Consider the following 21619-nt stretch of genomic DNA (forward strand, 5'->3'; position numbering starts at 1 on the left):
AGATGGCGTCGGTTCGAGATGGCATGGTAACCGCGCACGTGCCGTGGTCCGTGACTTGCTCATGTATGCACGCAAATGCAAGTCACAAACTCACAAAGATCGTCTTTGCATTTGGAGAAAATATCTTCGACTCTCTTTGGAGGTTGGCGAGGTTTGCCTAATCTTTACTTGATCGCGATGCCGGTATGTCCTCTCAATAATTAGAACAAAGAGAGCTGATGATCGCTTCATTGCCGAGCAGAAGTAACAATCAACTCTCCTCATGTCCTCAGTGCCAAAGGCAGACGACTGCAATTCCACAACGCTCATTTCACGATGATGGAAACAATAATCGTGTACTAGTACACACTTGGACCATTTGGTCATCCCTGTTCTAGCCGCTAGTCCGTCCAGCAAGCAGATATTGACTATTACGATAAGGACAACTGCGTGAACGAGGGCCCGCCCAGCAAATAATTCAAGACGTGACTCCAGTCAAGAATTAGGGTCTTTACTCGAGAACTTCACAAATACAGGTCAAGGCACCCCACAAAACTGATAGATGGCACGAACGAAAGACAAATAGGCTATACAAAGTGTCCCAAGTGATTGAAACAGCAGATCTACCAAATAAGACAGCTACATGTGCCTAAACAACGATTCCCATACAGTAGAGAGATGTATCAGGCAGAATGAAAGCCTTGGAAGTGCACAAATACAGCCACGACCGCCACAAAAAAATTCTCATTGCTCTACCTCCTTGAAGGGTGAAAGTTACCAGTTATCCTATAGCGATGTCAGTTTATGCCTGTTGGAACCTCCCACAGCCCGCACGAAATACCTTTCAAATAATTCCAGGATGCAATTGCAGCTCCAGACAGGAGGAAGAAGAACACCGTGAAAAATAACGGCAACGATGCCTAAACTCTCGGGAAACGGCTGAAGTCTTCCTGAAGATGTTAACATTGAATAGCCATCGATTACCAGCGTGGTTTGGTGACTTGAGAACTGTTTTGAGACTTAGAACGAAGCGATATCTCAAATTTGATGGAATTGTTACCTGTCAAATGCGTGGGCGAGCAGGCCAGCTGACTGGTTATGCATGAACATGCATGAGCATGCATTGGTTTTTCATGGTTCACGTGCAGAAAACTAAGTTGCCGCGATCCAAGTGCAGCTAACAGCCGTGGGGGGGGGGGGGGGGGGGGGGTGTCTCAAGACCAAAATCATCAATATACCCGCATATTGTGAGATGAAAAGTTCTGCTTTCAGTACCACTCTACCCATGTTATCCAAGCAATTGACATTGGGTATAGTGTGACGGCTGGAAAAATACCCAGATAAATAACTATGGACCCTTGGAGACTACATCCCCAGTACCCAGTAGGAGGGTGGGTATTTTTCACAGGGGGGCAATGCGCCCTTCTACCCATATTTGGGTAGAATCCCGATGCGTGCGTAGAGAGTCTTCCAAAACAGCATCATGGTTACTGTGTGCAAGCATCACCCCTACAGTATCAAGTGGGTACTAGTACTGACCATACCGTTCCTGACAACGTACAGCAGCATGCCAGCGCAATTCTTACCAGCATCCATGTCAGCACGTCCAGTGCAAAGCAAGCCTGCGCTACAGGCTCCTGTCCGGCAATAGACGCTGGCTTCTCGACGGCACATTGGGTCTTCTTCTTGCGCCCACTGCCTTTTTTCCGCGTTGCCTGAGGAGACGTAGCTGCTTCAGCCAGCTACATGAGTAACAAGAACACAACATGCACAATGAGAAAAAATCTGAAAGGAACAGTAGTTACCATTTCACTCTGTGTACGAAAACATGTACCGAGAGTGACTAACTCCACGTACTCCAAAGCGGACAAGAAGCGTGGGTGTAGAACGGGATAGGGGCTGGTTATCTGGTCACAAGGGGACAACATCACAGCACAGGCAGTATACTATGCACAGGGAGACAGACAGAGAGAGAGAGAGAGAGAGAGAGAGAGAGAGAGAGAGAGAGAGAGAGAGAGAGAGAGAGAGAGAGAGAGAGAGAGAGAGAGAGAGAGAGACACACACACACACACACACACCCATACACACACAGAGAGAGAGAGAGAGAGAGAGAGAGAGAGAGAGAGAGAGAGAGAGAGAGAGAGAGAGAGAGAGAGAGAGAGAGAGAGAGAGAGAGAGAGAGAGAGAGAGAGAGAGAGAGAGAGAGAGAGAGAGAGAGAGACACACACACACACACACACACACACACAGAGAGAGCGAGCGAGAGAGAGAGAGAGAGAGAGAGAGAGAGAGAGAGAGAGAGAGAGAGAGAGAGAGAGAGAGAGAGAGAGAGAGAGAGAGAGAGAGAGAGAGACATACAGAGGGACATACAGACAGACAGAAACACACACACATGCACAGATCGTCTTACTGTTGCATCCGGATGCAGTCCTTTCTTCAACCATGCGTGCAGCACTGTTAGCAAGTCGCCGACATGTCCCCAGGAACAGCATGCATCCACTATGGGTGCGTATTCCTGATGCTGGGTGGTGGATTGCATCACACGGAACATTTCCAAGCAGCCAACGCTACAGAGAAACAAAGACCAAAGGGCATTATACAATGGCATTATACAATGGCAGATTGACAGAATAAGTAGGGGTTAGCTGTTGTTTTTCTTCATCTTTTCAACTCAATACTACTAGACGTTCCTTGTCGTCATGGATCACATACAGGGCTTGCACAACACGAATATTGTGGTGTTCTCTCGTCTTGCACCGCAGTAAAACGGTGGGTGATATCCTGACTAAACTCCACAGTGCACACACATGCGCACTAACGCAGAAGGCACTAAGGCACAACAGTTGCACGGGCAGTACACAACCAGACCGGCAGCACACATACCTGAGAGCCGATGCCGCCTCGGCTGGCACGTTGCTGGACAGCAGCAGAATAGCTGCACGTGCACTGGATGACTGCAGGCAAGAAGAGACAGCAGCAATGGCAACGTAACACTGTCAGTGTACGCAAGGTTCAGCAACAGCAAACCGGGTATTATGATGTAGAGTAACCCCCGCAAGGCGACCACTCTGATAGGGCCACTACTCTGATAGGGCCACTACTCTGATAGGGCCACTACTCTGATAGGGCCACTACTCTGATAGGGCCACTACTCTGATAGGGCCACTACCCTGATAGGGCCACTACCCTGATAGGGCCACTACTCTGATAGGGCCACTACTCTGATAGGGCCACTACTCTGATAGGGCCACTACTCTGATAGGGCCACTACCCTGATAGGGCCACTACTCTGATAGGGCCACTACTCTGATAGGGCCACTACTCTGATAGGGCCACTACTCTGATAGGGCCACTACTCTGATAGGGCCACTACTCTGATAGGGCCACTACCCTGATAGGGCCACTACTCTGATAGGGCCACTACTCTGATAGGGCCACTACTCTGATAGGGCCACTACTCTGATAGGGCCACTACTCTGATAGGGCCACTACTCTGATAGGGCCACTACTCTGATAGGGCCACTACTCTGATAGGGCCACTACTCTGATAGGGCCACTACTCTGATAGGGCCACTACTCTGATAGGGCCACTACCCTGATAGGGCCACTACTCTGATAGGGCCACTACCCTGATAGGGCCACTACCCTGATAGGGCCACTACTCTGATAGGGCCACTACCCTGATAGGGCCACTACCCTGATAGGGCCACTACTCTGATAGGGCCACTACCCTGATAGGGCCACTACTCTGATAGGGCCACTACCCTGATAGGGCCACTACTCTGATAGGGCCACTACTCTGATAGGGCCACTACCCTGATAGGGCCACTACCCTGATAGGGCCACTACCCTGATAGGGCCACTACTCTGATAGGGCCACTACTCTGATAGGGCCACTACTCTGATAGGGCCACTACTCTGATAGGGCCACTACCCTGATAGGGCCACTACCCTGATAGGGCCACTACTCTGATAGGGCCACTACTCTGATAGGGCCACTACTCTGATAGGGCCACTACTCTGATAGGGCCACTACTCTGATAGGGCCACTACTCTGATAGGGCCACTACCCTGATAGGGCCACTACCCTGATAGGGCCACTACTCTGATAGGGCCACTACTCTGATAGGGCCACTACTCTGATAGGGCCACTACTCTGATAGGGCCACTACTCTGATAGGGCCACTACTCTGATAGGGCCACTACTCTGATAGGGCCACTACTCTGATAGGGCCACTACTCTGATAGGGCCACTACTCTGATAGGGCCACTACTCTGATAGTAGGGATGTCAGCGCGGACACTGCGCAGGGCTTTGCGCATTCAATGATGTAATCGATTTTTCAACGCGGCGATGGCAGACTGAAAGAAAATGGCGATCGCCAAAAACCGGCCCAGTGAGTCGCTATTTGACGACTCCCCGATGCAGCTCGACCTAGATTTTGAAGTTTGGAACATTTTTAGAGAGAAAGAGAGGGAGAGAGAAAGAGAGGGCTAGAAAGAAAGATTACTCAAGCTAATGCTTCAGTAGAGTCACTAGAAGTTCTGGGCACACTGATAGGCTAATATCATCTGACGATTTCCACAGCTTGTGCCGCTTGTTGCAGAGCATAAGTGAAAATGCGCCGCCAGAAGATCGGCGATCGTGAAGTCGGCTTTGGGTAGATTTGGCTTTCGCCATCCCGAGGAGCCGCTCCTGTTGCCTGTGAGAACCAAACCACGTCTCCACACGACTACTCGAACAAAACCCTGTCCACACCTGACAATCGATGTCTCTGGAACAACGGCCCGTATGCACGGCGATATCATAAATGCAGAAATTCACAAGAACAAACACCGTCACGTGGAGCATGAACGCTTCGGTCAAATTTCCTACAAACTCTCAACATCCAACATCAAGTATTTCTGCCGGGTTTACCATTGAATCCAGAGCTTTTCCCCGGTTAAATCCAGAGATTTTCAACTCGGAGATCGTGGCAACGATCGGCATGGTCGCCATTTTCCGCTCTGAAAGAACCCTGTCGTTTGGAACGAAAACGGCTTCGCGCCTTCCAACGAAAGCTACAAATCGATTCCAGAACACATGGGCGGCCAACATACCAAACAAGATCCCATTCTGGTAAGCAGGTAGCCTGTAACCACCATCTCCTTGCAAGGAAATTTCAGCCATTTCTCCTTCGTTCAAGGTCTCAATTTTCTGCAAAAAATAGCCAGTGTTTGGCAAAAATTCTGCATGCCACTTCTGATGCGCGTTTGGCTGCATGCGCGAACTGCATGCGCAGTGCACGCGCTGAGATCCCTACTGATAGGGCCACTACTCTGATAGGGCCACTACTCTGATAGGGCCACTACTCTGATAGGGCCACCACTCTGATAGGGCCACCACTCTGATAGGGCCACTACTCTGATAGGGCCACTACTCTGATAGGGCCACTACTCTGATAGGGCCACTACTCTGATAGGGCCACTACTCTGATAGGGCCACTACTCTGATAGGGCCACTACTCTGATAGGGCCACCACTCTGATAGGGCCACCACTCTGATAGGGCCACCACTCTGATAGGGCCACCACTCCACTCTGATAGGGCCACCACTCTGATAGGGCCACTACCCTGATAGGGCCACTACTCTGATAGGGCCACTACCCTGATAGGGCCACCACTCTGATAGGGCCACTACCCTGATAGGGCCACTACTCTGATAGGGCCACTACCCTGATAGGGCCACTACTCTGATAGGGCCACTACTCTGATAGGGCCACTACTCTGATAGGGCCACCACTCTGATAGGGCCACCACTCTGATAGGGCCACTACTCTGATAGGGCCACCACTCTGATAGGGCCACCACTCTGATAGGGCCACCACTCTGATAGGGCCACTACCCTGATAGGGCCACTACTCTGATAGGGCCACTACCCTGATAGGGCCACTACCCTGATAGGGCCACTACTCTGATAGGGCCACTACCCTGATAGGGCCACTACTCTGATAGGGCCACTACCCTGATAGGGCCACTACTCTGATAGGGCCACTACCCTGATAGGGCCACTACTCTGATAGGGCCACTACCCTGATAGGGCCACTACTCTGATAGGGCCACTACCCTGATAGGGCCACTACTCTGATAGGGCCACTGCTCTGATAGGGCCACTACTCTGATAGGGCCACTACCCTGATAGGGCCACTACCCTGATAGGGCCACTACCCTGATAGGGCCACTGCCCTGATAGGGCCACTACTCTGATAGGGCCACTACCCTGATAGGGCCACTACCCTGATAGGGCCACTACCCTGATAGGGCCACTACCCTGATAGGGCCACTACTCTGATAGGGCCACTACCCTGATAGGGCCACTACCCTGATAGGGCCACTACCCTGATAGGGCCACTACTCTGATAGGGCCACTACCCTGATAGGGCCACTACTCTGATAGGGCCACTACCCTGATAGGGCCACTACTCTGATAGGGCCACTACCCTGATAGGGCCACCACTCTGATAGGGCCACTACTCTGATAGGGCCACTACCCTGATAGGGCCACTACTCTGATAGGGCCACTACCCTGATAGGGCCACTACTCTGATAGGGCCACTACCCTGATAGGGCCACTACTCTGATAGGGCCACTACCCTGATAGGGCCACTACCCTGATAGGGCCACTACCCTGATAGGGCCACTACTCTGATAGGGCCACTACTCTGATAGGGCCACCACTCTGATAGGGCCACCACTCTGATAGGGCCACTACCCTGATAGGGCCACTACCCTGATAGGGCCACTACTCTGATAGGGCCACTACTCTGATAGGGCCACTACCCTGATAGGGCCACTACCCTGATAGGGCCACTACCCTGATAGGGCCACTACCTGTCCCAGATGACCACCACAACTAGGACCGACGGATCATATTTCCAGTCAAGCGACCCTGGATAAGGAGACTGTACACGGGGACCACGTTTGTAAGGCCCCTGGAGCGGTCGGTGTTAGAACGTTCTCCGTTAGTTATAGTTTGTCTCCGTTGACATGCATATCACTCAGTATTTCATAATGGGACCTGGCTAGAATATTCTTACCTCGTGCATTTCACTATTTGCAACGCGACACCTCTCTACTTCAGTTTTCGTTCTATCTTTCTGACAGGGGCAGCAACCACCCGTCTGGTGGTTGCCAGCATCTTCCGGTATTTGCTATCATATTACCGTATTAACGCACACATAAGCACATACCGTATATGCAGAAATATTCGTCTGGAATTTAATTTCGTCTTTTTCGTCCAAGGAGCATTTGGACTAAATAATTAATTAAATGCCAGACTAATGTCGATTTGTCCAGCTTTTCAATACACTCTTATGATCCATGGACGAAATTTACAACCGGATGAACTCCCTTTCTTTGGAGTTGGACGAAATTATTGACTGACGAAAATTTCTGTCTGTACAGTATTATATTATTATAAGCACACGCGCTTATAAGTGAATTTTTGCTACGAATCCAATTTTCAAAAATGAAAATATTTCACCTAAATGCGCATGCGCGATCAGAGTTCGTTTGCCAGAGTCTTTGTGTTTGACTAGGTCTTGTAGTGTCAGTTTCATGGTTCCTGTATGCTATTATTCAGACTTTTATCTGTGATTGTGTCACAATGAGAATGTTGGTAGTGCTTCGCCTATAAGAGCATGTGCTTATAAGTGAGAGTGCGCTTACATCCGAATACAGGCCCATGCGCCTATACGTGCGTTACTACGGTATTAGGAACGTGGAACTCTACAATACATTCTTGTTCTGCGCAACTCACTTTTGACCATTTTGCAAGTTCGCGCGTGTACTGATGACATCACGTGTTTTGCTTTGCGTGTGTCGTTCAAATGTTTGAACTGCGCTCGCTTGCTGATTTCTTTGCCAGTCAAGCGCGGGGGACGCTACGATGTCATCCTCCTTGGTTGTGTGTCCGGTACAGGGCCGGGTATGTGCGTCCTCAGCTGTCCGGCCCTTGTTCCTTTTGGTTGGTCCTTCAATGGAGTTTTGAGAACATGTCCATTGTATTACAGTCTTCGAAATAGATCAATGCCTCCGACGGCTGTTTCTGATATAAGTGTGGGTTGCGACGGAACCGGTGAAACATTTTGTCCTTCGAGCCGGATACGACAGGTTTCGACTGGCAGTGTCAGCGACGACGTCGATGGCGTTTCCGCCGCTGCCAGAGTTTGCGACTCGTAGTTCCACGCCACGTAATAATGATACGAGCGCGGGTAAGACTCCTGCCGAGGACCGTTGGAAAGAGATACTTTGTGACAGAACGAACCTATGCAGACGCCACGCGCGGATAAGTAACCGCTTACGAACACAGATCGAATGTGGCCAACACCACCACCAAAGCCACTTAGTCTGAGTAGCAGATTAAGTGAGACGTCAGTTGGCTATAGTGCTCCAGTACCCATGGTTCTACACCCCCAGCCCGTTGGGGGCAATGAACTGAGCAGGTGTGCAGTGATCTTCGGCATTACTACGGTGCTCACCTTGAAGCTGTTGAAGAACTCGGGCAGAGCCGCTGAGAACTCTTTCTCCAGGCGCGCCGAGAGAGTTTTGCAACCAGGCTGCACAGTGAAGACAAGGAGTGGAGTGGTGGCACAAGAACAATGAACAATCAGAATGCAGGAGTGGAGTGGTGGCACAAGAACAATGAACAATCAGAATGCACTGCACTAACACAAAGAGCACCAACTCTCTTTGCAGCACAAGTCCAACATGTCAGAACAATAACACGAGAATACTACTGTGCAGTAGGCTAGAAACAACAAAGACTAAAGAAACATACAGTATGAGTAAAGTACTCCTGACACACGCATGTGCACACCCCCCCCCCCCCCCTATCCACACACACACACACAAGCAGTACCTTCTTCAGCTTGAGTAAGATGCTCTGCCAGACAATCACCATACACTCCAGAAGGCCTGATACCAGACTTTCATCGTTGCCACTGATCAACACCTCTTCACTGGTCTCGTCCGATGCACTGGACGTCGATGCCGCCACAACTGAATCATCATCGACTTCCTCGTCTTTATCCTCGGCTTGCACTGCCTTGCGCGACCGGCCACCTCCACGACCCTTGCCCTTGGCAGCGGGGGGTTTCTTCCCCTTCCTGCTAGCTGCCTTTCCCTTTGCGGCGGCCGGTGCTTCTGGTTCGGGATCAGCTTCATCATTGCCTTCAACGGCTCCACGGAGAGTGCGACAGAGAAATAGGATGAATTTCCCTGGAAAGCAAAATGAACGAACAAAATACAGATCAAACAGAGTTTCATCTCTCTCTACTGTGTGGATAGTACTGGATATGTTTGCCTTATAAGGCCATTGAGCACTCAGTGACTCAAGCAGTGGAGCACCCTGGAGTCAAACCTCTTTAGGACGAACACTGATAAGGCGAGCTTTCCATTAGTACGAACTCGGGCCAATCCTATGGTTGGCCAGGCGTCAAATCAAGTCAAAATTATTCGTTTGTGACAACTCCTGTACGGCAAACTTTCGTGAAGACGAACTATTTTCAAGCGTGATTTGAAAAAAACGTGCGTGCGCTGGCTGGAGTTTTTTCTTTGATAGTCGAGGCCTCTTGTAAGGGCAAGACAGCATGTTACAAGACGGAGGACATACTGTCATGCATTGCACTTGCCTGTTGCTGGCTTATGCTATGAATAAATGCTTTACATGTGCCACAGCATGCACCTTCACATAAATACAACCCATATGTCAGACATGCATATCATTTTTTTTGTGAGATCAGGATAAGAAGAACTCCGGATAAGACAAACAAACTTGCTCAGTTCCTTGAAGTCCGTCGTACATAGACTGTACTTGCTTACAAGAAAAAAATATACATGTACATGTCTGCATGACGGAACACACACAGTCTTGGTACCACAGTGAACAATGCGGGAGATGTGAGAGGAGGCAAAAAAATGGATCAGTGGCAGCGGTGGGATTCGAACCCACGCCTCCGGAGAGACTGGAGCCTAAATCCAGCGCCTTAGACCACTCGGCCACGCTACCAGCACACTGGGTGAGCAGCACGGTGTCCTACATGTACTCAAACAAGTCACGACGTCCAGCTGAAATTGCGTTACACAATCACTGTTCAAGGCCCGCTAACATGAGAACAATAAGCCCGGGCTTATTTTTCACCTGTTGACAGGACGGAAGTACGGGGCAATTGGGCGCTGACTTCAGCTAAGTTCAGGTGGATGACTGCGAGCTCTGTGCGCATTTCTATTTTTCAAATCGCACCCAGTGAGTGGTATAATAATTACTACTATTATATTAGATGCTCTTCAGGATGATGTGTAGACGGTAATGGAAGATATCAGGAAACCTCCGCAGCAAATGGGTGGCAATAACCTAGGCTACACTGTCATCTCTCCAGGGTATAAGACAATGTGTTGTACAGTCCACAGATTTAAAGTGGAAGTCGTACACATACATACACCAAGAGTCAACAAAAGATCGGAGCTTGTCAGCAAGTTTTAGGGTTTTACGTCGGGCCCTAGACGACGGCTACTTTGGCCAACCGGACAACGAAGAAGTTGTGACCAAAGAGAATGATTTTATTTCTTGCGCATGCGTATGTAGAATGACGTAATACTCAGTGAGTCAGGTCGCTACAGTACTCCCCCGCCAGTGGTGAGGTCGGGAGGAGCGAAGCACGATAAACAAGAAACAAGAAAGAGAAGAGAAAGGAAAGCGCAGCATGTACAAGGCGGAAAGGCAAAAATATAATAATATGATACATATGTACAGGCGAGAGCGCTGCGTGTATGAAATTTGTTTGAGACGTGGCAACCAAGGCCGAAACAAAATCAAAAATGCAGAAAGCGGAAATGAGAGAGATGCATGACAGAGGCGGGTTAACATGTCAGAGGTGTGTTAACGTGACAGAGGTGGAGAGCATGTCAGAGGCAGAAAGAAAGACAAGAGGAAACGTACGCATGACAGAGGAGTATTATCGTGTCAGAAGCGGCTGCATGTTGCAGGCTTGGCGGGTACCAGCAGGAGCGCTGCACTGATGCGAGGCATGCCGAGTGAGGCGGGGACAGATGGAGGCGAGCGCAGCTCCATGGGGTCCGGTGCCGGGCGTGTGCCTGCGTGCGTGCACAGTGAGTGAGCTGGTACGACGGGTGGAGGTGGCCAATTTCCAGCTTGAGGCCAGGACGGATACGGACGACTGGACAATGCCGTGGCAGGATAGCGGGGTATCCAGGTGGGCCGGGGAGGGTGGCAGGGGCCACAGCAGCTCCGAGGCGGATCCAGTGCGAGTGGTGGTGAGGCTCAAGTTTTACGTCAACGGCCGGCGATTGACGGGATCCCGAGAGTTGAGGCGAGCAGGAAACTGCGGCGGGCCGAGCTCAGGGATGGCATGCTCAAAACTCCGAAGAGCGCAGCGTCGGGGGTCACCAATTTAGGGTTTTACGTCGGGCCCTAGACGACGGCTACTTTGGCCAACCGGACAACGAAGAAGTTGTGACCAAAGAGAATGATTTTATTTCTTGCGCATGCGTATGTAGAATGACGTAATACTCAGTGAGTCAGGTCGCTACAAAGTGCAGGCATGAAAATAAGTACTACCTTTCAAAATTCTCACCATCAGCCGTCACATAACCTTTTCACTACTCTCAGGTGAGGTGCTGGTCACAATTATCCCACTGCTCTTCTCATCGCCTTCCTCATAAGACCATGTGGTTGCATGAGCCTAAGCCTAAAGTGTATTCTTTTTTGCGCCTATGTTTGCACCCCATCACTCTCAACTCACGCAATCATTTTCATTTTCATATCTGTAACACTATCAACCCCTATCATTCATTCGTGCCATGATCCAAGCGTGCAGCCTATATCAACCATATCTTCTGAAAATTGTAGTCAAGTTGCTGTCTGATCATTGGTATAAAACCGTGAAGCTCAGAGTTCCGGCAAAAACGCTTTTGATTCTTGTGTACACCAAGAGTATAATCTCCCAAGAACACCAAGAGTATAATCTCCCAAGAGTGTGCAACTCCCGATACGCTTTCTATGGGGTTTGCCGCCGGCGAAACTCACATCATGTGTAGTGTTCCCGTTGTACATTTCTAGCCCGTTTTAGCGAGCAGCGGAGTAATAAAAATGGCGCTTCCTGACAGAAATCACTCCGCATATGCAACTCCCCACCATGATCATGGCAGATATCCAGATTGAGCGCAAGCTATCCTTCGTTGTGCGTAGTGCGAAACGTACCTCAAACAGGTGATGTGAGTTTTCACAGTCGGAGACCCCATATGCAGAGTTGCACACTCTTGGGAGCTTATTTCCTCTTGATATACCAGTACTGATCAATGAACACACACACACTAACCAGCTTGTGACGTTGACATGTGCAGGTGGACAAACTGATAAAACTTGCGTGCTGCTGCCGGATTGGCACGCAGAAGCTCAACACACCGTGCCAACTGCAGAAACAAACAGACGGACACCCAAAGTCAGCTACTGTACTCGTATTCACCCGGATTGGCCATACAATCTCAAACTAGTACCAGTACATATGGCATGCCGTCAATCATGACGGAGACAATAGAAACAGAGTGAGGCAGCACTGTAGCTGGTAAAGACGTACTGATAGGATCTAGTGTATCTAAGCCGTGTTGGTCGATGACCAGCATACGGCGACGTTTCTACTATCTAGCAAGACACGTGGCTTCTGGGCTCATTTCCAGGCCAGTTGACAACCCATCTACCCTTGTAAACATCCTCACCTGCACCTCCCCCTCTTTGCTAACAGGTTGATACGAGATGTACAACAGCTTGACAAGAGGACGAACAATCGACGGTCGATCAACCGCAAGTCGGTGCAGTAGGTGCTCCATGGGAACAACATCCCAGAACTGGATGCAGACAGAATACACCATACAGAGTTACAGACAGACGCAGACATAGCACATGTGAAAATGATCAATATATGCAATCAGAATTGTACATCTAAGGCATCGAGTTGGAGAAACTACAGACCCAATGGTAATCGCAGTCCAGCTGAAGTTGTCTGACACTCATTTCGTGCATAATAATTATGTACAATGTACATAATATGTCATATTATTTACTTTGCTTGGTTCGCAACATGTGATATTCGTAGGGCAAAGATTCCATAGTATCACGTACGATATGAGCCAGAGCGCGCTAAAACATGACCACAGCTTTTGTAGAAAAAGTCGAGAAAATCGCGATTTGAATCCTCCGATTGGAGAACTGCTAACGCGCAACACAAGGAAAAGTCTGTCCCGCTAGTGAAGCCTGGAAGGAAAGAGTGCACCTTCTGTCGAAAGTTGAAGCTGGGCAAGAAGCATGGTTATCAAAAGACAGCTTAGTGCCAGTCTGAAAATGCTGCACAAAAGGTTTCGGATGCCGTTCGAGTGAGAAAAGATGACACAGTTATCAATGCAGTGGAAGTACTGCCCAGCCGCATGTCCTATGACATGCATTATCATCGCCATTGCTATAGGGAATACACTCATGTACTGGACGATGCAGATATTACCGCTCAGTTCAATGATGCACCATGATGGTATTGTTATTCAGCTCAACAAAGCCTCATATCAGCCTGCAATAACTCCCAATGGTGCTCTCAACCAGCCAGTAAAGCGAAAGAGATCTGCGAATGTTCCAGGTGCAGTCAGGCTGAGCTGGACAACAATAGCAGACAAAGAAGAAGGGCCCAAGCCTTAATTATCAAGAGCAACACGGTCGCTTACCTTTATCGTACGGACATTGCGAACAGTGAGGAGAAGCTGGATGAAAGAGAGCCGAACGCGCTCCGACGTATCGTGAATGTGCAGCTTTAGCTCCGGCAGTACCTTGGCCATGATTGGGTGGCTGAGCGGATTCTCAACAACGAACGACAAGCCCTGCACATGCGCACACATCCACACACACACACACACGCACACACACACACGCACACACACACACGTGCAAGCACATGCAAGTTTCCTACTTTTAATACAGTACCCAAGGTCAAATGACTGTAATACCCAACGGATACCCAAGGTCTGCAAAGATAGCTTTACATACGATGCAAAGGGAGTAGTTTGTTACATGTACATTGTAAACCCAAAGGTACATGACTGTACTCTCTATACTGATATCTTACGGTACAGTACTACACACAATGCGGAGGACGGTGATGACGACGTACCTGAAAGACGGCAACACCGACTGCACTGTACAGTACTACACACAATGCGGAGGACGGTGATGACAACGTACTGTAAAACCGGAAAATTTCGGTGGAGAATTATTTTTAACGCGACCTAAAATTCAACAACGCCCATGCCACACAGTGTGCAAAATGCATTTTCGGATCTGGAAAACTGGTTTACCGAAATTTTCGTGCTACTGAACAGTTGATTTTGGGGAAATACCGAAAAGATTACACGACCGCAAATTTCCGGTTTTACAGTAGCTGAAAGACGGCAGCACGGACTGCACTGTACAGTAGTACTACTACACACTGCGAAGGGCGGTGATGACAACGTACCTGAAAGACGGCAGCACGGACTGCACTGGCGCTGACGTCGCACGTCATGTCCTTGATCAGCCTCTTGAGCAGTGTCTGTAGCACGGCCGACGGGATCAGCTCCCAGTAAATACCCAGCACACGGCAGATGCCAGTCACTCCCATGGTCCGGATCAGCGGCGCTGGATCAGCTAATAGATCCTACAGAACAACGACAGAGCAACAGAGATATATGGCTATCAGAAAGAATGCGGGTGGCTGAGGACAAGGTCACCAATGATCAATCAGAAGAATAGACAGCCCTGGGCAGATCAGCCAACCTCATGAACAACACCCTTAGATATAACAACAACTTGCGAATAACAACACAATCTTCAGACCTAGTGATCATTCAACTGCATACTCTCAATCTCACGAATAACGACAACGAATGACGACGCTTTTCTATGCAGGATCGAGGGTCATTATTCGCAAGACTGGCTGTACAGTGTACATGCATCCGCATGCGCATTCAGTTAGCTCATGAAACCAAAGCAACAGCCGTAACTATAATAATCAATTGACAGAAGAAAATGTAGCACCACCTACCAAGAGAACATTTATTTGTTTCTGTAGCAACTCATCGTTCTCCTCACGAGTGGAGTCGGAGTTTTGCAGTGGGAACGCATCAATCAGCAGGGATGCAGCATTGGCTCGCACACACACATTCGCAACCTGAGGAAGACAGAGAGAACAGGGGACAAACAAATATCAACTATTCATTAAGAACAATGGGCAACAACATACCAAGGCAGATACTCAAAGTAATTATCAGGGTGGCTGTACAGAAGAACTGCCCCCCCCCCCCCCCCACACGCACCTTTAGCGCACGCCACAGAATCGGGTCATACAAGCGCAAAAGCATGTTGTCCATGCCGCGAAACACTTTTTGCTGATGAAGAAATCCCAGTAGCTGTGAGCAAACAGAATAAAATAGAAACAAATGCAGAGTTACAGGCACAGGAAACTGAGCAAATAGAGCAGTCCCTTGTATTATTTATTTCAAATACTCCAGGACCAGTAGCTGTGAGCAAACAGAATAAAATAGAAACAAATGCAGAGTTACAGGCACAGGAAACTGAGCAAATAGAGCAGTCCCTTGTATTATTCCCGTAGCTATGCAGAAGACGTTACTTCAGTAACGTCTGGCGCTAGCCAGGGTCCACACAGCTTTGTGTGTTTGTTTGTGTCACGCCTGGCGCTATCCGTATCTGACGGCAAAAAAGCATAGGATGTTATAAATTTTTCAATTCTCCTTTTTTTCAGGCATATCCTGGGATTCGAACCCGCACTATCGCCCTACATGCATTCCCCCATACACTTCGCATTCATACCCATTCTTCCAAGTTGCGTTACGTTATTATCTTGCGTTTGAAAGCCCTATTTGAATATTGCGGGAAGCTGTATGTGGCCAGCTGTGTTTGATGGTACGGTACGGTACTGGAGACGGTGTCGTATTACCCTCGATCGTACCTGTCCCGTCCCTATCCCCTACCGTACCGTGCCATCAAAGACGGCTGGCCACAATGCATATAACTCAAATAGGGCTTTCAAATGCAAGATCACAATGTGAAACAACTTGGAAGAATTAGTATGTATGCGAAGTGCATCGGGGGATGAATGCAGGGCGCGCGATAGTGCGGGTTCGAATCCCAGGTTATGTCTAAAAAAAGGAATTTTTTAAAGAATTTATAACATCCCTATGCTTTTTTTTTGTCTAGGTCATCAAGGCAAAAAAGCATAGCGTAGGGCCCTGAGCTTCCAAGCTCTCTCGTTTATTTCAAATACTCCAGGACATCAAAGTGGGAAAGTTCAATAAGCAAATAATTGTTGGTAGTTGGGAATTTCTATCATCTAATGTTTACCTTGAGCAGGGCAGCAGACATGTTATTAGGTCCACTGCGCTGAGCGTGCACGGCATGGTGCATCAAATCCTGCAGGCAGTCGTTCTCTATTTTCTGCACAGGCAAGCACAACCACAGGAGGCAGAGGAAACAGAAAAACGTTAAAAGAATAAAAGAAAAACAACAACAACAACAACAACAACAACAACAACAACAACAACAACAACAACAACAACAACAACAACAACAACAACAACAACAACAACAACAACAACAACACTATTCATTCAATCCAAAAACAGTACCATGTGAAGACAGATACACAAGTGACACCGTGCTTGCTAGGAAAGTTCTACCAAACTGTCACTTCGACCTCAACAGGCAATCGGTAATTGACACACGGCTTGTTGGGAGAGACAGAGAATAATTGAGAAAGCCTTGTGCCGTGTAGGATCAGCAAAAGCCAGTGGGTAAGGTTGTGTTCTAGAATCTCTACACAGCGCTTCACAAAGCAGCAGTTGAAGGTTGGAACAGAGAGTAATCTCAGCATGCGCGATAGCGCAGGGCAGCTCCAAAAGACGAGAATGGATGTCGGTGCAAAGAACCCTGAGCAGGCGGCCACCGCTAGACACAACTTGGACTACCGTGATTCCTCCGTACACTACATCTACTAGTAATATACTACAAGTGTAGAGACAACCCACCTCCAAATACACACCAGCTGACGCTCGCCAGGCACGGAAGTATACTTCGCCATAGGACTCCAGAAACGGCCTGAAAAAAACCCCCCAAAAAGCAGGAAAACAATGAGATAGACACGAAAGACGCAAACAATCTCAAGCATATTCCAGGGAAGGTCAGCGTAGCACAACTGTAACGGATGCAGATTGGTGCAGCCGACAAGTGGACACGCAGGGGGTGTAGCTCGCACATCGATGGTGTGGTGACCATGTACCACCGGCAACCTCAAAGCCACCATTTTGCCTATTTCGACTATGCAGTACACTGACTATGCACGAGCTACGCGCCTGACATGTTTCCTACCTTGGACAGTTGGGTATGTTCTGTTTTATCGTGGAGTGAACCAGGTCGGTGAACGTCGGGTGGAGGCCAAAAAGAAAGCTCAAAAATCGTCTCCCCTGCACAGCAGTACGACAAACAGCAGACAAAACACTCACATACGTGCAAGTGATCCCTTATAATTCACTATCCAAAAATCAACACGGAACATTGACTGACCATACAATCGAATGTCTTATTGGATGATCTTTTCAGTGGAAAGGAGGAACTACGTCCAAGTATTCTGCATTACAATAGGACACCATAGAGTTCAATCAAATTGTATCACTGTATACACTGTACCAGATATACGTGTTGTGTGCAGCAGTAAACCAGTGCTTGTAATGCTACTCCACACAAAAACACCTCAATGACGGCATTGCATAGCCTAAAACGTTACATGTACATGCCTGGCATAGTCAGTTGTCTAAGGTCCTCAGGCTGCGTATAAAGCTCTATGTCCAGTGGACAGAGCCAGTAATACAATGATCACACAGCAATGAAGCCAAAAAAACTTTGCTTCATTGCCGTGTGATCAGTGTATGACTTAGCATAGTCAATAGTCAACTTCGAGTCACTGGCTCGGGTCTCTAGTGAATCTACATCTACCGAAGACGGAATTTGAAGAGCTCGAAAAGGACCAAACATACACAATGTTATTCACTCAGTACATGTACAGTACATGTATTTTGAACTTATACAATGGTCTATTCCGCAGAAATGAGAGCGCTGATAAGAGTGAGTCATAGGCTAGCACACATATTCACCTCTTCTGTCTGTATGTACAGCGGGTGAATCAAGCACTGCAGCAGCAGGGACTTGAGGTGATCGGAGCTCGAATCCTCAAAGTCCAGTATGAGCATAGCCTGGCGAAATGCCCACAGCCGCTGAATATCGGATACCTGCCCAGCAACAGAGAAGTGTAGCAAATGACGACAGCTTTGGATACCAACAGTACAAGGTCATTGAAAAGGATACATGATACTTACAACGCATTAGCACAAACATGCGCGTGTGAAATATAGTGACCCCACGCACACTACCACTGCGACATACAGCACATCACATAGACTCCCAGCACACAGATTACCACAGCAACATACAGCACATTACTAGGCTGACACCGCACATACTACCCCAGGGACATACAGCACATATACTACCACAGTGTCATACGCAAACAGCACATGACATAGACTCTCAGCACACGGACTACCACAGCGACCTACAGCACATGATATAGTCTCTCAGCACACATACTAGGCGGCATGATGGCTCCAGGAGTGGAAAGAGCCCAAACAAACTCAAGATGCACCATATAGCTCAAGTTAGGGCACCAACAACACAAACAAGCCAATGAGCAGGCGAGAGCAGAAACGTGAGTAAAACATGCAAGAGTAAAGTGTGAAAACATGCCACCCCCATACCTTGTGTCAAGCATCTTGTATGGGCAAAAATAGTTAAAATACCATCATGATCAATGAATAGAAAATGCAACTAATACCTTGTTGTCACCCCCATACCTTGTTACGTAATATGTGTCACACTTGAAGCAGCATGGCAGACGTTTATCACCGAGACTGGATGAGTGTGCTTGATGCAGCATGGCAGAAGTTTATCACTGAGAGTGGGTGAGTGTGCTTGATGCAGCATGGCAGAAGTTTATCACCGAGACTGGGTGAGTGTGCTGAAGCAAGGCCAAGTGCTCAGCAAATGCGGACAGTATAAAGTGCATGCTGCCACTAGGCAACCATTTATGGTCAATTGCTTACCACACTGCCATGGACGATGGTCTTGATGATCAAGTAAGGTACTGTGTGCGGCACAACGTGCTCGCGCAAAGGCAGTTCAGTTTGCCACCTGCAGCAGCAGCACCGCATGCCAAAACATCAGACCCCAATGAGCAAAGCATGAAGGTGATAGAAAAGCAGAATCTGGCACATGAACTGAAACCGAAACGGAAGATACATCCCGACAGAAAAGATCCGCCAATAGCTGCAGACGTCCCGTGATGGTTATTATTGTATCCCAGTGAATCTGTACAAATCTCAGTCATCATTCTCATAGGATGTATCATAAGACTTCCACAGGTACATGCGGTGACGACAGCCGAGCTATTTCTTCAAAGTCAGACTAGTATTCCAAAATCAACTATTAGAAGTACCTCAGGCAACCCCTCAACTCCAGTACATGATTGCTGCTGAAAATTACTTCAAATTGAAGTATCTACAAAACGGGGATGGCTGCCAGGGTAGATGGCACGAGCAAGCGGCATCTGAGGTGTGGGCTACCTACCATTTCTCAAAGATCTTTGCAATGCTGTTCTGTACCTCCTGGCCAGAATTGGGTATGAGGGGCAGCAAACCTGACAGAAAACATGACAAAACACAAGCAAGCACAACTATAGTTCAGTAAGCCCTCAGTGTCCATTCCAGTGCAGCGAAGAAGATGTACCGATAGGGTTACAAGCAACACAGCGCCGTGTTGCACCTCCAAAAAACATTTTACAAGCCCACTCATCAACAAACATGTCAGTGTTTGACGTGCCAGTGTCACTTCCCTTCCACAATGCATGATTCACAGTACTCGTGCAGATCAACCAAGTAGACTCGGATCATGTGCTTGCCAGGTACATATACAGCAACTGCAACAAGTGACCCCACTATGAGTATTCCATGTGCTCCATGCTAAGCCAGATACAAACTAACTCCGGCCATGCCCAGCTGAACAGCAGTTATACACTACCGCATACATGCATGGACCAGAGGGCAGGGCAATCGCAGCCAACTTAGAAATTTCAATAAATTTGCCATTAGAATTCTTGTCGCATCACAGTGCCAAGCCTTATTTTATCATGCTTCCCCACCTCCAGCTGACTCTCCCATGTGTTGTGCTGGATGACACACCAGTGCCACTCACCGTGCAGTAGCTCCAGCAGCGGAATGGCCTGAGTAGCCTTATCCTTATCTCCCAGTGCCACTACACTGCTGAGCAGTGCAGCCAGGCCACGCAGGACAGCGACGCCTTCTTGTTGCACCTGATGGCACGAAGACGCCATGTACGTAAGCATACAAACACACACACACACACACACACACACACACACACACACACATGCACACACACACACACACACACACACACACACACACATACACACACATACACACATACACACACGCACACACACACACACACACACACACACACACACACACACACACACACACACACATGTGCTGCTGTATATCGTAAGTAGGCGTGTCGTGGAGATCCAGTGATAGACTGTAGAAGCGCAGCTGTACCTCCAGAAACTTTCCTTGTGTCCACGATTCCGATCAGTCCAACACTGATGAATTGAGGAGAATGCAGCTCAGATGGTGCAAAGGACAATACCAGCGACCATAAGGTGTGGATGCTGTTACATGTATCACTAATCATAGCAATGTTAGAGGAAATGCAGTAGGTTCACAGCAACGAATACAAAACCACTTCGTACATACGATAAGTGCAAATAAAGTGTGCAAATATGTATAGCATTACATCTACAAATTGCAACCATAAATGCATTCATACTGTGATGCCAAACAATTCATACATGCACATGTATACAAGTCTTACATCATCATCCTCAGAACCCAGCAAATGGCGATCCAGTAGGTGGGTTTTACAAAACGACTCTGCACTTCGCCATAACGATTTCGAGCAATCCTTGCTGGCACCCTCGACAATCTCTTGGACGTTGTACGGATCAGCTTTCGAATACTGAGGAGAGCACAACCCCAAACAAATATTTTTTTGCAATGAACCCAAACAACTGGGAGAAACAAGGTATGAAACTGCTGCGTGCTCCCACTTACGTGCTTTACAGCAAGCTCCAAGAAACTTGTAGTAGTCTCCTTCTCCAGAGAGGCAATCAGTTCGTCTCTCCGATTCATTCCTGGTGCGTGGAAATGCAAACGAAGCTACAATAACTTTTTCATAAACATAACTACACAACGTGTTCGAGTGAAGCAAAGCTTTCTCACTCCAGGTACTAGGTGTGCACCGCTTTGGCTGCCAAGAATAATGATTAGCTCAGCTCAGATCTACATCCAAGAAAGCATTCCCGCCAGATTTTGAACTCATGCATACCGTAATGATGACGTCGCTTTCGCTTCCACGACTT

General features: G+C 48.3%; 1 protein-coding gene and 1 non-coding gene across 2 annotated transcripts in view; both read right to left on the bottom strand.

Annotated features, from left to right (window-relative positions):
* LOC135814989 (condensin-2 complex subunit G2-like) overlaps window positions 1-21480 on the bottom strand; it is a 23561-nt gene extending 2081 nt beyond the window's left edge. The window contains exons 1-20 of the mRNA XM_065328200.1: window positions 21312-21480; window positions 21073-21216; window positions 20371-20488; window positions 19747-19816; window positions 19224-19311; window positions 18219-18353; window positions 17437-17531; window positions 17097-17166; window positions 16414-16506; window positions 15369-15461; window positions 15098-15223; window positions 14531-14710; window positions 13746-13898; window positions 12753-12881; window positions 12356-12449; window positions 8878-9236; window positions 8498-8575; window positions 2863-2933; window positions 2390-2546; window positions 1566-1721 (exon numbers count right to left, since the gene is read on the bottom strand). Of these exons, the coding sequence (XP_065184272.1) occupies window positions 1566-1721; window positions 2390-2546; window positions 2863-2933; window positions 8498-8575; window positions 8878-9236; window positions 12356-12449; window positions 12753-12881; window positions 13746-13898; window positions 14531-14710; window positions 15098-15223; window positions 15369-15461; window positions 16414-16506; window positions 17097-17166; window positions 17437-17531; window positions 18219-18353; window positions 19224-19311; window positions 19747-19816; window positions 20371-20488; window positions 21073-21216; window positions 21312-21389 (2487 nt within the window). The 5' untranslated portion in view covers window positions 21390-21480. The remainder of the gene's footprint in view (window positions 1-1565; window positions 1722-2389; window positions 2547-2862; window positions 2934-8497; window positions 8576-8877; window positions 9237-12355; window positions 12450-12752; window positions 12882-13745; window positions 13899-14530; window positions 14711-15097; window positions 15224-15368; window positions 15462-16413; window positions 16507-17096; window positions 17167-17436; window positions 17532-18218; window positions 18354-19223; window positions 19312-19746; window positions 19817-20370; window positions 20489-21072; window positions 21217-21311) is intronic.
* On the bottom strand, window positions 9945-10026 carry Trnal-uag (transfer RNA leucine (anticodon UAG)). Its single transcript has one exon. It is a non-coding gene; the product is annotated as a tRNA-Leu (tRNA).
* Window positions 21481-21619: the final 139 nt, after the last annotated feature.

This window comes from Sycon ciliatum, chromosome 4 (genome assembly GCF_964019385.1).
Source record: "Sycon ciliatum chromosome 4, ocSycCili1.1, whole genome shotgun sequence".
Lineage (NCBI taxonomy): Eukaryota > Metazoa > Porifera > Calcarea > Leucosolenida > Sycettidae > Sycon > Sycon ciliatum.